Here is a 21033-nt window from a genome sequence, read left to right as displayed (position 1 = left end):
CGGCAACCCCCTTCGAGTCAACCACCTGCACCAGCCGCCTTGCCGCACCACCGGAAGAGCAACCCCTGACCACGACGACACAGGCAAAGCCACAGGCTGAGATGGGTCTCTGAAAACGACGCCTCCAAGGAGGTAACGACGCCGAAGGCGCCGCCGTCGCTTGTCCAAAGTTGGACAAGGCTTTCACCTAGAGAACCCGCGCAATGAATGGTGCTCCTTGATGATGCCCCCTACAGGGAGAACGACGCCCTCAGATGCCGTCACCATCGCCGCCAGCAAGAACGCCATCAAGACTTTCGCCCGGAGAATCACCGCACGCACTCAGCCCTGGAATCCGGAGCCGCAGCCATGGAGGCCCTCCCGAGCGCCGCGCCGCTGCAGTGCCACTTCCAGCCGCGGCCAATTCCCGGACGCAGCCACCAACCAGCCGCACCTCCCCCGCGCAGCCACGCCGCCTCCGCCGCACGTCGCACGCGACCACCGCCTCACCATCACACGCTCCGCGGGGCAGCACCTCGGGATGTCGCAGCCACCGCAGCAGTCGCGGCTTGATGGGACAGCAACAGGCCACCAACGGCCCCGCCGTCGCCGCCGCCACGCGGCCGCCGAGCCCCCGCGCACGACCACGCCACCGAAGCCACCGTCGCCCCGCCGTCCCACGACCGCAGGAGGGCCGGATCCGGTCTCCCGGACACCAGATGCACCGCCACGACCCGCCGCCGCCGTGCGCCATCGCCACCTCCGCCGCAGGCCGACGCCCTGCCGCCATGCGCGCGCTGTGGCCCCGCGGCCACCGGATCCGGCGGACACCGTGCCGGATCCGTGGCCACCCAGCATTGCAGCCCCCGGGGTGCTGCACGCGCCGACGAGGACCCCTGAAAGGGTCTGGCGCTGCCCACGGCCGCAACCGCGCGCCACCGTCCCCGGCCGCCGCACACGACCCTGCCAAACGCCGCCACCTCGCGGACCGCCAGGACCACGCGCCGTCGTCCCTGGCACCAGCAACCGGCGCTAGCACTCGCCCGCGCGTCCTCCCAGATCCGCGCAAGCCGCGCCCTCCCGCGACGAAAGAGGCCCGCCTCCGCCGTCCTAGCAGGGACGCGGGCTTCCGAAGCCCTGCTCAGGCGGCGGCGAGGCGCGGGTGAAGGTGGGGAGGGACGGCGGCGGCGGTGGCGTGGTGTCGCCCTCGGGAGGAGAGCGACGCGGGCGTTCCTCTGAAACAACTGATAATTGGACAGGCCGGCTGAGCCCATGAGAGCACTGAATGCCGATGCTGCGGCCAACCTACAGGAACAAAAGAGGACGTTCAATCATTTACAGAAAACCAGAAAACCCGGGGTTGTTTGGTTCCAGGGGCTAAACTTTAGACTATGTCACATCCAAAAAAATCTTGATATTTATTAATATTAAATAAAATTCGTTTACAAAACTAACTGCAGAGCCCTGGGGCTAAATTGCGAGACGAATCTAATGAGGTATATTAATCCGTAATCAGTGGATGGTTAATGTAGCATCACTTTAGCAAATCATTGATTAATTAGGCTCGTTAGATTCATCTCGCAAATTAGCACCCATCTGTCAGAAAGATTTTATAAATAAATTTTATTTGATACTCCTAAATAATAAGATTCCTATTGATGTGACGGGGGCTTAAAAAACAAGATGATGGACACAAACAGGGCGTGAGCTTGCGGCTCAGACACCAGAGACTGGCCAACTCAGACGTCAGAACTGAACACATCGCATGCAAGTGACAACTGACAACAATAAAAAAGAGAAATACGTCGCAAAACTGTATCACTGTAACAAAAAAGTGTAGAAGTAGTGCACACGTAGAGATTTCCTGTTAGACGATCTAGCTCTATGTCAACTGTCTGTCCGTCTCCGTCGTCAGATTAGGCTGGCGTTAGTGATCTGTTCGCTGCCCGGCTAATGCCTCAGGCGACCCCGGGCCTTTCCCTGCAAATCCCGTACGCCGAGCCTTTGCTTACCAACCGCAAACAAAAGGCCCCGCGACGCGCGAGAGTGATCCAGAGAGGGAAACGCGTACTGCGTGTGTACAGTTGGGCTGCTGACGCTCGAAACCGCGTACAGGCGACGGTGCCAGCGTCAGCAGCGTAACCGCTTTCTGTTTGGCGCAAAAAAGAAGAAATCTCAGAGCTTCGGCCGTTGGTGAGGCCGCTCGAAGGCGGGCCCCACCCACCACACCAACAGGTTCCATACGAGAAAGTCAACGTCTCCGCGGCCGTACTCGCGCAGGACCGAGAAGTCCCTCCGGGGCGGGCTCCGGCAAGCAGGCACCCAGCTCCGGGTGATCCGTGATCCTGCGCCTCCCGTGGCGTTCACAACGCGTACGTGCCGGGGGGGGGGGGGGGGGGGGGGGGGGGGGGGGGGCGCAAGGCCAGTGGCCAGCCCAGCCAAGCAGAAGTGCAGAAAGCCACCGCCCGCTTGCGCGAAAGGTGTGGCGCAAAGCCGCAAAGGGATCCGGCATCGAAGAATTGGGGTTCCCACTGGAGAGTGCAGAGTGGAGAGTGGAGTCACTTGGCCTGTCTGGGCTTTGCATCGCGCTTGGCTTAGCTGAAGACAGGCCGGCTGATGCTGACGGCACGATGCGTACAGAAGAGTGAAACCCAGCGCACGTTCCGTCCGTACGGTATCCGACCGGCCGGTGTTGGAGGTCGCTTGGCTCGCCCGTGGCACGGCGCTGCTTAACTGAATGGCGCATCAACTTCCACGGTCGGTGCTGCGGCCGCATCAATGGTGACGCGCGGTGATTTACTCGCAAGCTTTCCCGGCGATTACACGCCATGATGGTGGCATTTAGTGGCCACCAATCCGGACGCGCGGGCGCGCGGCGTCTGACGGTTACGGCTCCAGGACCCGGTCGCGCTTACCTTGTCGTCGTCGTGGTCGTGCCGGGCCAACAGAAACTCTCCGCGTCTCGCCGCGATGCGATGAACCCACTTGCGCGCCGCATCCGCACCAAGGGGATCTCGATCAGGGTCGTCTTTGTTTACGGTAGGAACGTGAGAATGTGCGGTGCATGATTTGTGCTCGTCGTGTCTCTCGCACCGGACACGCCTAGCACGACACTTGCTGATGGGTAAAACCATTCCGGAAAGCAGCAGATGCTACCAGACAACCTCACAATCAGCGTAGGAGTTCAGCATGTAACGGAATATTTACATATATAATAGCTTTTGAAGACTTGATCAGGGCCGTACAACGCTCCGCCGGGCAGCGTACAAGCCGTCCAAATCTCACCGTGCGACAGATACCGTTACGCCGTCCCCTCTCTCCCGCGGCTGCAATGCCATGCCAGCTGCCGCTAGACAACGCAGCGGTGGAAAGAAAGCTTCTTTCCAATATCCCTCCGCCTTGTTCCCATTCTCCTCTTTCCTCCCCTGCAGCCGCAGCTGCTCCCCGCATGGTGTGAATTGTGATCAGCTCGCCCCCGTGGGGAAAAAGAAAAAGAGAGGGAAGGCGCGACGCCGCCAGGTACCCATGCTCCCGCCGCGCGCCGCCGCCGTGCCGGTGGCGCCGCTGCTTCTGCTGATCCTGGCCCTGGCGGCCGGCGCGGCCCGGGCCGCCGACGACCTGGCCTCGGACGCCGCGGCGCTGAAGGCCTTCCTGGCCCCGTTCGGGTCCGCGACCGTGACGTGGGACGCGTCCCGGCCGGCCTGCTCCTGGACGGGCGTCGTCTGCACGGGCGGCCGCGTCACGGAGATCCACCTGCCCGGGGACGGGCTCCGGGGCGCGCTCCCCGTCGGCGCGCTCGGCGGGCTCACGAAGCTCGCCGTGCTGTCGCTGCGGTACAACGCGCTCTCCGGCCCGCTGCCGCCGGACATCGCCTCCTGCGTCGAGCTCCGGGTGATCAACCTGCAGTCCAACCTCCTCTCCGGCGAGCTCCCGGCGGCGGTGCTGGCGCTCCCGGCGCTCACGCAGCTCAACCTCGCCGGGAACCGCTTCTCGGGGCGGATACCGCCGAGCATTGCCAAGAACGGCCGGCTGCAGCTGCTCTACCTCGACGGTAACCGCCTCACCGGGGAGCTGCCGGACGTCAACATGCTGTCGCTCACCGTGTTAAACGTCTCCTTCAACAACCTCACCGGCGAGGTACCGAAGAGCCTCAGCGGCATGCCGGCGACGTCTTTCCTCGGCATGCCGTTGTGCGGCAAGCCCCTTCCGCCCTGCCGGGCGCCAAGTTCGTCGGAGCCACCGTCGCTGCCCCCCGCGCTCGCGCCCGAAGCACCGGCCTCTTCAGACAGCCGCGGACGGGGTAGACACCGCCTCGCCGGCGGCGCCATCGCTGGCATTGTGATTGGCTGCGCGTTCGGCTTCCTGCTCATCGCCGCCGCTCTCGTCCTCGTGTGTGGCGCGCTGCGGCGCGAGCCAAGAGCAACCTACCGCAGCCACGACGCCGTTGCGGCGGAGCTGGCGCTGCACAGTAAAGAAGCAATGAGCCCCAACGGCTACACCCCACCGGTCTCCGACGCGCGGCCGCCGCCTTCGGTGCCGCCTGCCGTGCCCGCCGCATCGGTGGGGAAGAAGAAGCTTTTTTTCTTCGGGAGGATCCCTCGCCCCTACGACCTCGAGGACCTGCTGCGCGCGTCTGCCGAGGTTCTTGGCAAGGGTACATACGGAACCACGTACAAGGCCGCGATCGAGTCCGGGCCGGTCATGGCGGTCAAGCGCCTCAAGGAGACCTCGCTGCCGGAGCGCGAGTTCCGGGACAAGGTCGCGGCGATCGGCGGGATCGACCATCCCAACGTCGTGCCCCTGCAGGCCTACTATTTCAGCAAGGACGAGAAGCTCATGGTCTACGAGTTCGTCGCCATGGGCAGCCTCTCCTCGATGCTTCACGGTACGAGCTCCCGTTCTTCTCAAGCAACCCCACTCTGTTTTGATGATCGAATTGAATGAGATTTTCTGATGGGGTTGGCAACTGCAGGGAACCGTGGCTCCGGCCGGTCGCCGCTGAACTGGGAGTCGAGGAGGCGCATCGCGCTGGCCTCGGCGCGCGGCCTCGAGTACATCCACGCCACGGGCTCCATGGTCACGCACGGCAACATCAGGTCCTCCAACATCCTCCTCAGCCGGTCGGTGGACGCGCGCGTGGCCGACCACGGCATGGCGCACCTCGTCGGCCCCGCGGGCGCGCCGGCGACCCGCGTCGCGGGGTACCGCGCGCCCGAGGTCGTGGCGGACCCGCGGCGGGTGTCGCAGAAGGCCGACGTGTACAGCTTCGGCGTGCTGCTGCTGGAGCTGCTGACGGGGAAGGCGCCGACGCACGCCGTGCTGCACGACGAGGGCGTGGACCTCCCGCGGTGGGCGCGCTCCGTGGTGAAGGAGGAGTGGACGTCCGAGGTGTTCGACACGGAGCTGCTCCGGCACCCGGGCGCCGAGGAGGAGATGGTGGAGATGCTGCGGCTGGCCATGGACTGCACCGTGCCCGCCCCGGACCAGCGGCCGGCGATGCCCGAGATCGTGGCGCGCATCCAGGAGACCGGCGCCACGGGGTCGGCGTCGACGGCGCGGTCCGGCCGGAGCGCGTCCATGGACGAGGCCGACGACCGGCCGCTGAGGCCCACCGGATCGATCCGCCAGAGCTGAGGTCCGTCCATCCGGTTACTCGTGTTCTTTTCAGGCTGCAGCGTAGCGATCATTTGGTAAACTCATGGAATGTTCTGAAGGGAAAAAAAAGGAGATCTTTTTGTTCTGTCTTCTTGCGCTTGTCGTAGAGCGTTGCCCGTGTGCTGTTTATTCTTTGATGAAGTTTCATGAATCTCTTGATACTTCTTCCTCCCGAATTCTTTCGTTTAGCAGCGTGTGTGTGTGCGCGTGTGCTGGTGGTGGTCAAGTTGGTGATAGGAGGAGCCTTGATGCTGTCACGCAATGTATAATTACTTCTAGTACCTGATTGATGTTCAATGGAAAGGTTTTAGGTTCGAACCCCGTGCAGTGTGATTACCTCAGCTGCTTTTTTTTTTTTGAAAAGATATTACCTCAGCTGATTTCATGTCCGATCGTGCGTGCCATGTCTCGCCACCTAACAACCGCACTGCGAAAGCACAGAGTTGCTTTTGTGCGAGTACCACTAGTTGCCGCATTGACTGAGCGCTCTGGATCGGCCAGTAACTGTCTGACTGAGATCAGAAGCTGGAAAACTGTTGCCCTGCAGTGAGAGACGGCGTCGTCACAGACTCACAGGTTCCGGAACTAGCGACCAAGTCGAACGAACAACGACGGCGACAACTGGACACGAACTGACTGACGCAATGCTGCTGGTTTGGCGTTTTCCCACTGCATTACTGCAAAACACAGGAGAGATTGCCCGAGCAAGCAACAGAATATGGCCGTTGGTTTTCGGCAGTTCAGACTGCCCCCAGGATACGAACTGCCTGCCCCGCAGCTCCAACGGCTGCACCGCGTCGAGGAGTGGTTTGTATCCTTCTGGGCCGTACTTGCCGACCACGAACTCCCGGCACAGCATCCATCCGTGCCTGAACCCCCGAAGGGAAAATTATACAGGAACTGGGATGCCGGGGAGCTGGATAGATCATGCCCGCCCTGTCATCTTAGTTGTCACGCAGGCTTTCCTTTAAAAAAAGAAGAAGAGCGGATGGATCGATCGAGCCGCGTCGCTTCCCCACTACGAGTCCACACCACAATCAGTGGGCGGCGATCTTCCCCGGCAATAATGCTCGCCGCCGCATTATTGCCCGCCGGCCTCGCCGGACCGACCGCCGGTGCCGCGCGTTCGCATCGCCTTTCCTTTCCGCCTTTCGGGGGAGGCGCGACTCCAACACCAACGCAGAGTGGCAAAGGCGCCGCTGATGTGATGCGTCGTGCAGGGAACAGCGCTAGCAGCGGTGTGCCTGGCTGCCGGGCACATGAAGAGGACACGACGCGTCCAAGGGGAACTGGTGTGCACGGCATGGCACCACGGCAAGGCAGGCATGCGTCGTGGGGAGCCGTAACTGATGCCCCGGGCGAGCTGGGTGCGCGCCCGCCAGCACGGCTCGGTCGGCGGATTCGATCGCCTTTTTGGGTCCCCGCGCGGCGGCCGGGGTTGGGTAGAGTTGCGACGACGACGGGCGGGTGGGTGGGCGCCGGACGGAGAGGTGGAGCCGGGAGCCCCCTCCAGCCTCAGCAGCTGCACTCTGGCAAGTGCGAGCTACCACGTGAGTCCTGACGGGGTGGCGAGGGGGGTGTCCCCTCCGGAACAGAGCCTGCGCGGCTGCGCCGCCTCCGCTATCGTGCGCCATTGCTCGTTGCAGCGCGGCGGTGCGCTGCCGGCCGGCCGGCCGGCCAGTCGGCCACCTCCTGCGTAGTGCGAGAGCGTGCGCTCCCAGCACTTGGGCGGCGGCGGGTGTTCAACACTTCTGCTGGAAGGAATGTCGCTGTTGCCTCTAGCCCATATATGGCTGCACGAGGCCCACGACCGCTCGGGAGAACTGCCGACGACTAGCCCGTGTACGAACCAATGCCTAAGGCCCATATTTGGCAGCATGACACTGGCTTTGGGCCTTTGGCATTCTCCAGGATGGAGAGAGAGGAATTTTTTCTATTTTTCTATTATTTTTTTTCCGATTTATCAAAAATATATGCTAATTTTTTTTGCAAAAATATCAACCTACCGCCGGTTCATCCGACGGTAAACGGACTTACCGCCGGTGGTACCTACCTTCCACCGGATGAACTGGCGGAAGGCGCTACCGCCGAGCTACAGCCGGCTATAGCCGCGCTGTAGGCGGGCTATAGACCCGTACTGTAGTCGGGCTGTAGACCCGTACTGTAGTATACAGTAACATAGCGCCGTTTCAAACGGCGGTAGGTCCTCCCACATTTATTATTAATTATTTTGTATGCTCTCTGGGCTGTAATTATTTATTTAATTATTTTATAGGCTCTTTGTGCTGTAATTATTTGTTTTACGCTTAGAGATATTTCAAAAAACAATAGAGATAGCAGATGTTATGGAAATACTTTTTTAAAAACTAATACAAATTAGATTTAACTATAGGACAATGTGAAAATATGTTTTCATAAGATATTGTCATGAGCTCTAATTATGATTTCGACGTCCGAACATCTTAACAGGCGGATGGTCGGATCCTATGGGAGGGACGGTCCGTCGGTGTAACTAAAAATTGTCCAGAATTTTTATTGGTTATGGTGATCGATTGTGCAGGTAGTTGACCGAATTTAATGTATTTTTCAGAGTACTAGTATGATAAATTTCCATTGCCGGACGATGTACGCTTAGATATATTTCAAGAAAATAGTAGAGCAAGCAGAGCTTATGAAAATACTTTTTGTAAACTACTACAAATTAGATTTAACTCTAAAAGAATGTGAAAATATATTTTCATGAGTTCCAATTACGATTTCGATGTACTATCACCTTGCATCAGATTCTTCTGCACCCCTACTCGTTCACTGTGTGTGGATGTGATGGTACGTCAATTGACAACTGTGCGCTTTTTAGGTTGTGTGAACCATCCCTATAGACCAAATACCTCCGTCAATAAATAGGGACATCACCCCATCTCATACGAAATCACTAGACATCCCCGCACTACCACTATGTCTTCCTCTGGTTCTACCTATATTCCGTGGAACAAGATTAGAGAACCTGTGCCTCAAGGAGTGCAAGTTCCAATGTGCTTCTGCGGTTTGTTGTGCAAGCTGATGGAGTCCAAAGTTTTGGGCGATGACTTCGGCAGGAAGTTCTTCATGTGTGACAACTACGAGTACGATCCGCCAAAGCGCTACGGCAAGGACAAACCAAAAGTATCACCTCGTACTATCTAATTTGCGCCTTCGGAGTACAGTAAGTTAAATCTAACACGGCTTGGAAATAGAGTCCACCACTTCTTTGTGATTTCATACAGTGGCTGGACATGGACAATCGACCGAAGCTAAGGAACACGTTGAGCGCGAAGCAAGGTGGGCTGCGGAAAGGTGGCAGCGAATGCTGCAAGAGGAAAAAATAGAGGAGAAGCGCAAGAAAGATAAAGAAGAGATCCAGAAGAGGTTCGCAGATGTGGAACGCCGGCAGGCGGAGGAGCGTGAAGCTGATAGGGAGAGGAAGTGAGAGGGGGCCCGCCGTTCGAAGGAGGCGGGGCTTGAGTCTATTAGGAAGGAGAAGTATCCTCGGTGCACTCAGTAGATCACTTTCATTTAATGTCCGAATTTCATATTCCTTAAGTCAAGTTAGGTCTAGATGGAACACGACGTTAGCGTGTTCCATGTACATGCCAGTGCAATTATTTTTGTAATTTCAATGTCTAATTAATCTGCATTGTATACTTTCTACTACAAATACTCGTTTCATAAAACATGAGCTACAACTAGACTTTTCAGAAGTATTGGTCTACAAGTAAACTTTTCAGACCGATGTGATGACAACTCCATGAGCGTATGTCGGCCACTACACACAATAAAAACAAACAAAACAATCACCCTTCATACATTGAACACAAATAAAGTAGTGGTCCACACAATTCAATGCACACAACACATGACATGGCATGTCAGGACCTATTGCAAGATATGGTAACGAGGTCCAAGACAAAACCTAACATGCCTTAGGTAATTCCAACAAACAACATTACATAGGCAGGCGGAAGAGGCTGCCGAAAATAAACACGCAACATATTGGCCGGGCAGCTACATTATTTATTCAGACGGAGCAGTACAACATCAATCATTCACGGGCAGTACCCTTATCAAAACTAAACCTGTCTGCTTTCGCACGCTTGCATTTACGTATATCTTCATCCACCTTCTTCAACCACTCTATATATTGCTGATCACGACGAGTGATCCACGTATCAATCCACTCTATATAGTAGTTCTTAACATTACATAATTTAACATCGGACATGATTCAATAGCGAATCACACAGATGACAATCGTCATCGATCACACAAATCCATCGTTGTTTGGACGGCGGCCACGACGACCCGTTGGCTGCGTTGCCGGATTTGAAGCAGCTTCTGATGGGCCCGCTCCATCTGTGCGGCCACCATAACTCAATGCCGTACAATTCTTGTACGTATGACCCGTCTCATGACACTTCGAGCAGAGGCGCAAGTCTCGACCAGCCTCCGATCAATACATGTTATTCCGAATGTGTTTCTTCTTGCGTCGGCCCATCCCTTGAAATATTTCTGGATCTGGATCCGGAATGTAAGTTGCAGTGTGTCTAGGATCAATTATGAAGTCTCCCAGGATGCGGAACCCATAAATCTCGTGCCTCCAAGTCATCCAAATGGTTTCCTTCATGAAGTAATTTGAGACATACATACGAGACTGTAGTCCACCAGCTTCAAAACAGGCAGCAATGACATGTGTGCATGGCAGGTGCAGCAGCTTTGGCTTATGACATGAGCAAATACAAGCATCGGGATGGAGAACACACTCATGTACATGCTTCTCACGCCGCCCCCCATTCGGGTTTTGTCCCTACACATCACCTCGTACCGACATTCCATAGAGCCAATTGGAGTCACCTGGTGTAAACGGGCCTTTTTAAAAACAGCCTCCATATACTCCGTAATCTTGTATCCGTAAACTTTGCGATTATCGACCATGTCCTTCTGTGCCACAGCGTAACGGTCTCTAAAATACTCGCAAGTGCGATACAAGAAGAACTTGACGACCCCAACAAGTGACAATGATCTTACACCACGCAGCACCCAATTGTATACCTCAGCTAGGTTCGTAGTCATTAAATCATACCTAGCACCTTCTTCATCAAATAATAAAGTCCATTTCTCTTTTTGGTTCGTGCTCAATCCACTCCGAGAATGTCTTAATTGCCCTTCTCCTTTTGCGCCTGACATTCAGACCGTCCAAGCCCACGTCTTCAAGTGAGACCTGGTCGTCCTCCTCTGTATTGACAGGTCTCTTCGCTAGCTCCGCCGTTTGCTTTTTTTGTCAGCTCATCCAATTTTTTTCATAGAAAGTTGAATTTCCTTTCCTGATTCTGGCTGCATAACCGCTTGAACAGCTTCATAAGGGTTTTGTTCTTGAATTGGCTATAAAAGTTTGCCCCCATATACCTCATGCACCACCTACTCTTTAGGTCCGGCCAAAGTACAGTCCTACGACATTCAGTAGAACCATTCTGTATGTCATCGATTGCTTGTAATATACCCTTATGCCGATCATGAATCAAACACACATTCTCTACATCTTTGACAATCATCTCCTTCACCCTCTGCAAAAACCAATACCAAGTATCCCCTGATTCTTTCTCCACGAAGGCAATTGCCAAATGCAATAATTACCTGTTGCCATCAGCTGCAACAGCTTGAGGATTGTGCCTTTATATCTTCCTGTAAAAAATGTCCCATCTATGCAAATGACTGGCCGGCAGTGCGGAAACGCCTCAATGCAAGCGCCCAAGGCCAAGAACGACCGTTGGAGTACCTGCTTTCCAGACTTCTGGGCACATGGATACGTTTTCAAGTCGTAGTAGCTACCAGAATTTCTAAGGCATATCGTGTGCAGCAGTGCTGGGATATTGTGATACGAAGCTTCATACGTCCCCCACCTCATCTCCAGCGCTTTCTGCTTCGCTCTGTAAGCTTTGTTGTAGCTAATTTTATATTTAAACTCCTCCTCAACAGCACAAATAATTGGCTTATGTTCATAATTAGGATTGTCCACGATCAAAGAGTACATGTAGTTAGCTATAAAACCTGCACTGAGGTTCCGGTGCTGTGGTTCTAGTTGCTCAAGTAGGCATGTGTGCTCCACAACTTTTCTGACCTCTCAGAAATCCTACCACTTGCCCATAAAAGCGTACACCCTGAAAGGGCCTTCGCTTCTCACACAACGCACGTTATATGTTCTCGGACTGCTCTTGACAACTTTGATCTGTCTTTGCAGAGAGAGAGTCGACCAACGTTTTATACCTTCATATTGTCACTGTTGCCATACACCGAACCGATGGATACCTCATTTTGTCTATACTCACAAGGGACCGCTTCACCTTCATTTACACTTAATTTTAAAAAATCATACCCAGACCAGTTGTGTGGGGACATGATAATCATCATCATCATCCGAGAAATCATCATTCGTTGCATTGTGCTGTTGTTCACCCTCCCTCTGAAACTCTTCAACTATCTCTGGAATGTTTTCCCCTACATCAGCCTGACCAGTTGCTTGACGAGGTTCGTGTGCAGCATGTCTATCATCTTCTACAATCTCGAGTTCAGCACCTTCTTCATGAGGTTCATGCATCGTCTCGGTATCTTCCGATACTATATCTACCTGCCTTTCATGATCCCCACCCGCTTCAGTACTAAAACTAATTTTCTCGAATGCTTAAACAAATAACACAAGCGGTAAGCCTCTGCTACTACTTATATTGACATAATTCCTCCAATTTTGCGTCCCTTCAAGCGGCAATAACTTCCAAAACACTGGTTCCCTCGACTGACCACTGCCATGACAGAGATCTCATGTTCATCTCGATTAAGGGCGAAAGCTTTAAATAGCCAATTGGATATTGAAATCCAAGGCCTCTCTCTAGCTCGGGGTATTTTTTTTGATCGAGCTAAACTCTGACAAATCTACCCCTTCAGGACTATATCTAACTTCTCCTGACCCATAGAACACTTGAAAATACAAATCATCTGGCATGCCTGCCAACATTTACGACAATAATTACTCGTCCTTAGAATTTAATCAACGCTAATAAATATTTCTGCTATTTTTACATCTATCTTAATTGTTTCTCTAGAATTTCTATTACTGACATATATTCGTAGGTTTTCAATGTAATATAATATCAATTAATAATATTTCTATTAGACTAATATGTCCATTTGAACTCATTAATATTTATATGCAAAATAATATTCATATGTAAACTAATATTTTCAATTTTATGTTCCACAATTTTATATTAAAATAAATTATATTCAAATCACTAATATTTATTAAAATTATTTCTACACCTAAAACTATATCCAAATCACTAATATTCCTAGTGCTAATCTACTAACTATTATTAATAAAACTAAATTTTAAAATTTACCTGCGACCCAAGGTGGTGAGCGCTGCCTCGATGCGGCGGCCGGGGGAGCGTCGGCGAGCCGCGGCGGCCGGCCAAACCCTGGCGTGCGGGGGCCGGGCGAACGCCGCCGCGCTGCGGCCGGGGGCGGCCCTGACGAGGCGCGACGCGGGCAGCGGCGTGGGGGAGCGAGCGGGCGGCGGCGCGGGGGAGCGAGCGCGCGGGCGGCAGCGCTCGAGGAGCCGGCCAGGGCATTAATAGGGGGTGGTTACCGCTGGTTGGTTACCTACAGCCGAATGAGCCGGCGGTAAGTAGCAGCTACCGCCGTTTCAACCGGCGGTAGGTTCCCGGCCCACCACGGCCCATCGACTCGGCCTCCTACCGCCGATTCAACCGACGATATGTTGTCAGGCCGTGGCGCACACAACCTACCGCCGGTCCATCCGGCGATATCTCGCTTCCGCCGGATGAACCGGCGGCTGGGCGACAAATTTGCAAAAAATAATTTCAGTATACATTTTTGATAAATCGAAAAAATAATATAAAAATAAAAAAAATCGAGAGAGAGAGACCGACCGCCGCCAACGAAGTCCAATCCCAGCGCGCAGAACTGATACGAAGTTTTCTTTCTTGTCTCCCAATCCAAAAAATGGCTCCGGGCCCACGTGCCATGACACAGACCGCCGCTTTCCGACCTTCTTATCTCGCAAGAAATGGGCGGACCCGACGCGCAATAAACCCCGGCAAAACCCACCGCTAAAAGCCACGCTCAGATCCGCACAGCGCCGCCGCCCCCCAAACCAATCCTCCTCCCCTCGCTAGGGTTTTTACCGCCCCCCGCGCCGCCGCAATCCCAGCCACCCCCCGAGAGAGGCGCCATGGCCGGCGGTCCCGCGGCGGTGTCGTTCCTGACCAACATCGCGAAGGCGGCGGCGGGGCTCGGCGCCGCGGCCTCCCTCCTCTCCGCGTCGCTCTACACCGTCGACGGCGGCGAGCGCGCCGTCATCTTCGACCGGTTCCGCGGGGTGCTCCCGGAGACCGTCACCGAGGGCACCCACTTCCTCGTCCCCTGGCTCCAGAAGCCCTACATCTTCGACATCCGCACGCGCCCGCACAACTTCTCCTCCAACTCGGGCACCAAGGACCTGCAGATGGTCAACCTCACGCTCCGCCTCCTCTCCCGCCCCGACGTCGACCACCTCCCCACCATCTTCACCTCCCTCGGCCTCGAGTACGACGACAAGGTGCTCCCCTCCATCGGCAACGAGGTGCTCAAGGCCGTCGTCGCCCAGTTCAACGCCGACCAGCTCCTCACCGATCGCCCCCACGTCTCGGCCCTCGTCCGCGACGCGCTCATCCGCCGCGCCCGCGAGTTCAACATCATCCTCGACGACGTCGCCATCACCCACCTCTCCTACGGTATCGAGTTCTCTCAGGCCGTCGAGAAGAAGCAGGTCGCGCAGCAGGAGGCCGAGCGCTCCAAGTTCCTCGTCGCCAAGGCGGAGCAGGAGAGGCGCGCGGCCATCGTGCGCGCCGAGGGAGAGAGTGAGTCCGCGCGCCTCATCTCCGAGGCCACGGCGATGGCTGGTACTGGGCTGATTGAGCTCAGGAGGATCGAGGCGGCCAAGGAGATTGCTGCGGAGCTGTCTCGCTCGCCAAACGTGGCATACATTCCTGCTGGTGACAACGGCAAAATGCTGCTTGGTCTTAATGCTGCCGGATTTGGCCGGTGATTCACCAGTCTGTTTTAATTAAGCCTTCTGTTGCTTGAGCATCTGCCTTCCTGTGCTATGCTATGCATGAGTAAAACTGTGAATCGAAAGACAATGATATCTGCCACTTTTGCTTAAATTTCAATTGTCTTGGATCGAAATGCTTTAGTCTTGTGCTACTAATAATATCTGGGTCTGGGGTTTGAATGCATTTGTGATTTGTCTGGTTAATGCGACGAATTGTTGACTTGTCAAGTCTGTATTCTATTTACACCTCACTATGCATTCTCCTTTCATTGCTATCTTACTTCGTGTGCATTGGAAATCTGGATATGCAGCCATCTGACAATTTTATGCATTGTGCATGACTTGTTGGTTAATTTCCTTTGTGGTTTAATCTTCAATCTATCTTCTAATTAGTAGTGTGTTGTGTTTGCGGATGTCTAGCTCTTGTGGGATGATATTTTCTTACCTTTGTTCTAAAGTGCTGTAATTAGGTCTTATAGTTGGTCTATACAGCTGATAGGTCCTCATAAGATTTAAATGCTTTGCTGATTCCTCATCACTTGATATGCTTATTTTGCTATAAGGTTTTGTGTTTCGCAGTTCATGAACAGTTCTTACTTAGTATTTTATTCCTTGAAGGACATGCATATTATCTTCCTTTTGGAGGCTGGTATCAGGTTAATCTAGTTGTGGCTTGTGTGATAGAACTTACTAGGGCCTTATTGAAATGAAACTGCATCAGGTTTATTTGGAGTGTATGCCATAAGTTCTGAGCATTCTCATGAACTTAGGTATTGTTGGATTTTAGCTTCACGCCATGTTTTCAAATCGTCTAGTCGGACCTAGTCGCCATGGGACCGATCAGACGACTAGTCGCGATTAGTCGTCGATCAGGCCGATTAGTCGAGCCTAGTCGTCTGCCTAGTCGTCCTATATGTCCCAGGACCAATATGATATAGTCGTCGATCAGGCCGATTAGTCGAGCCTAGTCGTCTGCCTAGTTGTCCTATATGTCCCAGGACCAATATGATATATGTACTGCATATTACTTACTAAAAAGCAAGCATGAAGTCAACAATGATGGTCGATTTTTCACTTGTGTGAGATGATTTGTGAACTGTCTAGAACTCTATCTCAGCCTCTATATACTAAAAACCTAATGGGCCACCTTGCCAGCCGTCACCAGCCGAGGCCCACAACTCAAACAGCCCACAAAACAATCTCAAGTCTGATCGTTTTCCAACCTGATCGACGCGACTAATCGCGACTAGTCGACGACGTCGACTAGTCGGACGACTAGAAAACTAGTCGCCCAGACCTACTCGGTGTCCCTTATCGGGGTCACTGGACCGATAAGCCCGACTAATCGTGACTAATCGCGATTAGTCGGACGACTAGATAACATGGGCTTCACAACGTATTTTTTGGATTTAGCTTCACAATTTGACATAGCGGACGGATTTGTAGGTCTTGATGAATTGAATAAATAGATGCTCACTTGCAACTGGCGTGTTTACTCTGACCTGTCGTATGGCCATAAAAAAATCTTGGGTTGATCATTAACTTTCCTGTCAACAGGTTAGGTTTGGATGTCTCTCAGTTCATGAACTGTTGATGTATTAGGTAGTACTACATTTCTCTAGGGGTCTATGTATATTTCTCTTCATTCTGGAAACTGCTACTAGGTTCATGAACTGGTTATGTGTCGGCCTGTTGGGTACCTAATTTCATTTGGGTTTATTCTCATTATTAGTGAAGCTGCTATCAGGTTATTTTTGGAGTTTATTTGTGTGTTAGAACTTACTAGGGCCTTCTTTATATGAAGCTCTCATCTGGAAAATTTGGTAGCATGTTACAAGGTCCAGCACAGGATTTGAGCACTCTAGTTTGGCCTTGTGCATTGTTTGATGTTAGCTACGCAATCTGGTATAACGGATGTGTTTAGTCCTCCTGAGTATGACAATATTGGATAAGTGACATCTTTTGATGTCTGGTAGCTTGATTATTCATGACCTTGGCCTGTAGCCTAGCTATAAACTCCGGGTTCAAGTGCATTTTTAAAGGAAACAATGACTGTTGATAGCTTTGTTTTAGCCTTTTCGGTAACTGACTTTAATTATAGGCTTTGGGTACTAACTACGGAGCAAATGAGCTGTGTATATCATTTTAATTTCCAGTTTCTAGCATAACGTGTCTTGGTTTTTATAGATGTTACTGTAGCTCCATATGTTGACCAAATGAAGTTCATCAAAAGAGAAAATGATGTCCAAATGTTAATGTTGTACCAGCCGATGGATACTCCAAACAAGTCTGTCGTCATGGTTGCAGATTTGTAGCCTATTGATACTGATTTTTTTTGTTAAACTCCTGCTGTGTGCTCCAATATCAATAACTGTGTTTTGTGAATTTCACTCCCGTTGCATGATTCTTTTGTTGCATTGGCCTCTCGCTGCAGAATTTTTTTACTGTACACAGCGAGGGAGACCCCCGCTGTGAAAACACTTTGTTAAACTAAAAATCACAGAGAAGGAATACTTACGGATATAGGTCATAGCCCATCTAAGCTAAAAAGCGAGAAGAGAAGAAACTATACAACAGAGGAACTACAAAGAACAGGGGGAAGGCTGAAAAAACTAAAGAGATCTATTGACCCAAGCTAAAAAGTTTTTTTTTGGGAAATTTTGAATCTAACTGTTTGGCTGATACATTCATCCTTGAAGCTTCTTCTCCAACTATTTATTGAGACTTGCAGGGCGGTGTTCAAAGATAAGGCCATTTCTCTGTTTCCAAATATGCCATGTCGCAATTATGAAAATTTCCATGAAGAAGTTGCTGCGCACTCCTTGTAAGGACACTGGACATTCAGCCTTCCTATTTTTTTCAAAAAGAAAAAAAAACATTCAGCCTTCCTAGCTAGGACCATCCATGGCCATAGCAGGCAGAGCAGCTGCACTGGGGTGCAAGGAATTAGGGGTCCCCAAATTTAACATGCCTTTTAATTACAAGGTTCCCCACCTTCTCACCCTTTTTTGCTGCAAGCAGCTACTCCTAGATCCTGTTTCCCAGTGAAAATAAACTCCTCTCTATTTCTTCCTTGAACTAATTGTTCTTTTTTTTCAAAAATAATAGTAAATGGATCAGTTTACTTTAGTCCCTCTGTTTTTATTTACATGTCGTATTAGATTTATCCGAAGCTAAATTTAGCAAATTTTAATCAAATTTATAGAAAGAAATAATATCATTTGCAATACCAAATTTGTTTCGTTGAATCCACCGTAAAGTATATTTTTTTTAAGGGACCGTAAAATATATGGTGATAGTGCGTATGATGGATAGTATGATTGTTGCTATATTTCCCTATAGATTTGGTCAAAATTAGTCAAGTTTGATTTATGACAAACCTAATATGACATGTAAATACGGAGGGAGTATTCCGTACGCCCCTTTTGGCTCTTTTCTTCAGTTTTATTTTTCCCCTAGTATTTATGCGTTGACTAATCAATCCTGTGGCGCTTTGTGCTACTTGCAAGAGCACTATTCTTGAAAGTCAACGATTTTGACTACTAAGTACAAACTGTGCTATTTAGCCCTCGTTTAGTTGTGTGTGTAAAGTTTTTGAAATGAAATCTTTTCACATTTTAAGTATTAAACATAGACTAATCACAAAACTCGTCTGTAAACTACGAGACGAATCTAACGAGCCTAATTAATCTATCATCAGCGCATGGTTACTGTAGCAATTTAGTGTCTAATCATAGCCTAATTAGGCTCATTAGATTCGTCTCGTAATTTACAAGCAAACTATGGAATTAGTTTTTTTTATTTCGTTTAGATTTGATACTCCATGCATGTAAGATTCCTCTTCGGTGTGATAGTTTTGAAATTTTGAATTTTGCAACTAAACAAGGGGTTATATGTAGTGATTGGCCGAAGGACTGTGAGGCTAGCAATTTTCATGGATTCATGTACTCCTGCTAATGGGCGGGGCTTGACAGTTTTTTGGGTGAGTTTTAATACGGGTACTATTGGATGGGTGGAAACGGGTGACACTATGAAACGGGTTGGGATGGGTTGGGTTGACGACACAGATGGGTTGGGACGGGTTGGGGCGGGTTGGGCCGACGGGGTGGGTCGGGGTGGGTGGTAGTTAGGGCTCTTGAAAATGGGTAGGGGCGGTTTTGGAGCGGGTTCAACCCTATTAGCAGGTGTAAATTTATGAATTGAAGTTATGAAAACGTATCGGGCGATTGCGTCCCGGCATCCGGCCGCAAGGCAACCTGCTTGAGAAGCATATTTGCCAAAGAAACAGTCTCGTGGGAGCAGTAGAGATGGAGATGGGCTGGGTCGACCCATTGGGTAGTTGGCTCGACCCATGAAAGTAAGGTCAATGGGCCATATGAGCTGGGCTCAAATCAGATAAGGGCCTACTGACCCAATGGGTAACATGTGTTGACCCAAAAACAATAGTCCCATCCCTAGTTCATCCCTAGGTATTTTGGCACCTAGCTAGCCTCGGTACTTTGGCAATAAGATTAATTTAAAACAAATCGTAGGGGTCAAGTACCCTGTTTACAAACAAATCACCAGAATAGCATGCGCAAGGATGCCTTGGACTCGTATCATTTTGGAGTTAGCGAAGGCCCATGACAAGCATGATGAGTTCCTCCCTATCATGCCCATAAGATGACAGGAATTCAGAGCCTCAAGAGTAGTGAAAAATGAATGAAATATTATTTAGGCAAAATAGGCATTTTGGTCCTTCAACTTTACTTCAAGGGTCAAGTTGATCCCTCAGTTTTTTCAAAAAGACTAATTTGATCCCTCAACTTTTATTTTTAGGTCAAATTTGTCCTTATACTGATGTAATGCTCCATAATACCATGAGACTAATGCTAAAAAGTCATCTTTACTCTTGGCTATTTTCTCTCCTTCATAATTTGTATGTTTAGCAGTGGTGCAATAAGTTAATCAAATATATTCATAATATTCTTATATGATGTAGAATAAATTAAATACGAAAGGGCATTTCAACAAACACGAGAGGCATCAAACCAGCGAACAGAATAATAGATCTATTGTGACATATTATTGATTAAGTACAACTATACAATAATGAAAATTGAGTATGAGAAGGAGCTAAGGGTAAAAATGACTTTTCGTATCTATCTCATGGTATTATGGAGCATCACAATTTTATAGGGACAAATTTGACCTAAAAACAAAAGTTTAGGGATCAAATTGGTCTTTTTGAAAGTTGAGGGACCAACTTGACATTTGAAGCAAAGTTGAAGAACCAAAGTGACCATTTTTCCCATTATTTATGTATCAATATTGCTGTAATAATGTTTGCTTATGATAATTAACAACTAAATTAAATATTATTATATGTCAGTGTTGTCTTCATTGGATGATTATTGTTGCAATATTTAACAGTGTTTGAATGTGTCAATTCATCATATTCATTGGGCCAACGAGGTCACATCCAAATGATAAATTGGATCGGTTCATGATCTCACAAATTGACCCTGAGGCTATAGGGTCAGGTTCGGCCGGCCCATTCCCATCTTTAGGGAGCAGTCCGTAAATGGAACAACGACCAGGTTGGTTGCTGTGCAAAGCACTGGCCTATGGTGTGTGTACGCTCGGCGGTTCGATCGGCTTCAGACGGTTGGGATTTAGAGTGGGGAATGTAATTCTTGTGAAGAGAACCCCGTCTCACCCCACTTGGTTCCTCCTCCGGCGGCCGTCACCTCCCGGCGCCGAGACGATGGCGGCGGCGGCTCCATTGCCTGTCACCCGTGTGTTCAGACTTCAGACCCGTAACCCTCTGCCGTTCCTGTGCGAGACGGCGGCTCGTTGCAGCTGGGGAGTCGCAGTGACAGCTCCTCGGGACTGGCGGCTTCGAGTTGGACGCATCGACCGGTGATTTGCCGGCTGCAGCCTGCAGGAGGTAAAAGTAGTGCAACAATCTAGTAAAATCTTATGCTAGTGTTGGATTATTTCAGCCAATGCGAAGTTTTGGCAGAATTTCTCATTTCGGCAGCAACCGGCCACTCCCAAACTTACTGAGCTGTTCGGCTAATCTAATGAATAGTATTCGGCTGGTAGAATAAATAGTATTATGTCAGAAGAAATAAACCGAGACAAGCCGAGAACCAATCAGCCAAAACCCGATAGAAATTGACTGTTTAGCCTTTTCCGTTGACAGAAAAAAGAGAATAAATTTCGAGTTCTATTCGGTCAGTGCAAGCCCAAATTTGAAGAATGCTTTTTTCTGT

The 21033-nt window shown here is 50.9% G+C and overlaps 2 protein-coding genes across 2 annotated transcripts; both read left to right on the top strand.

Moving 5' to 3' along the window:
• Nucleotides 1–3321: 3321 nt before the first annotated feature.
• Nucleotides 3322–5961, top strand: LOC120683502 (probable inactive receptor kinase RLK902). Its single transcript, XM_039965577.1, has 2 exons — nt 3322–4864; nt 4952–5961. The coding sequence occupies exons 1-2, from the start codon at nt 3505–3507 to the stop codon at nt 5611–5613; spliced, it is 2022 nt and encodes a 673-aa protein (XP_039821511.1). The 5' UTR covers nt 3322–3504; the 3' UTR covers nt 5614–5961.
• Nucleotides 5962–13767: 7806 nt separating this feature from the next.
• On the top strand, nt 13768–14980 carry LOC120682659 (prohibitin-3, mitochondrial-like). The gene has a single exon (XM_039964632.1). It carries the CDS (start codon nt 13916–13918, stop codon nt 14768–14770), a length of 855 nt encoding a protein of 284 aa, XP_039820566.1. The 5' UTR covers nt 13768–13915; the 3' UTR covers nt 14771–14980.
• Nucleotides 14981–21033: the final 6053 nt, after the last annotated feature.

This window comes from Panicum virgatum, chromosome 7N, assembly GCF_016808335.1.
Source record: "Panicum virgatum strain AP13 chromosome 7N, P.virgatum_v5, whole genome shotgun sequence".
NCBI lineage: Eukaryota > Viridiplantae > Streptophyta > Magnoliopsida > Poales > Poaceae > Panicum > Panicum virgatum.
This window is presented reverse-complemented; position numbering and strand designations above follow the sequence as displayed.

Coding starts and splice junctions, on each gene's coding strand:
- LOC120683502 (XM_039965577.1), top strand. CDS start 3,505: ATGCTCCCGCCGCGCGCCGCCGCCGTGCCGGTGGCGCCGCTGCTTCTG. Junction 4,865..4,951: donor CCTCTCCTCGATGCTTCACG/GTACGAGCTCCC, acceptor TGGCAACTGCAG/GGAACCGTGGCTCCGGCCGG.
- LOC120682659 (XM_039964632.1), top strand. CDS start 13,916: ATGGCCGGCGGTCCCGCGGCGGTGTCGTTCCTGACCAACATCGCGAAG.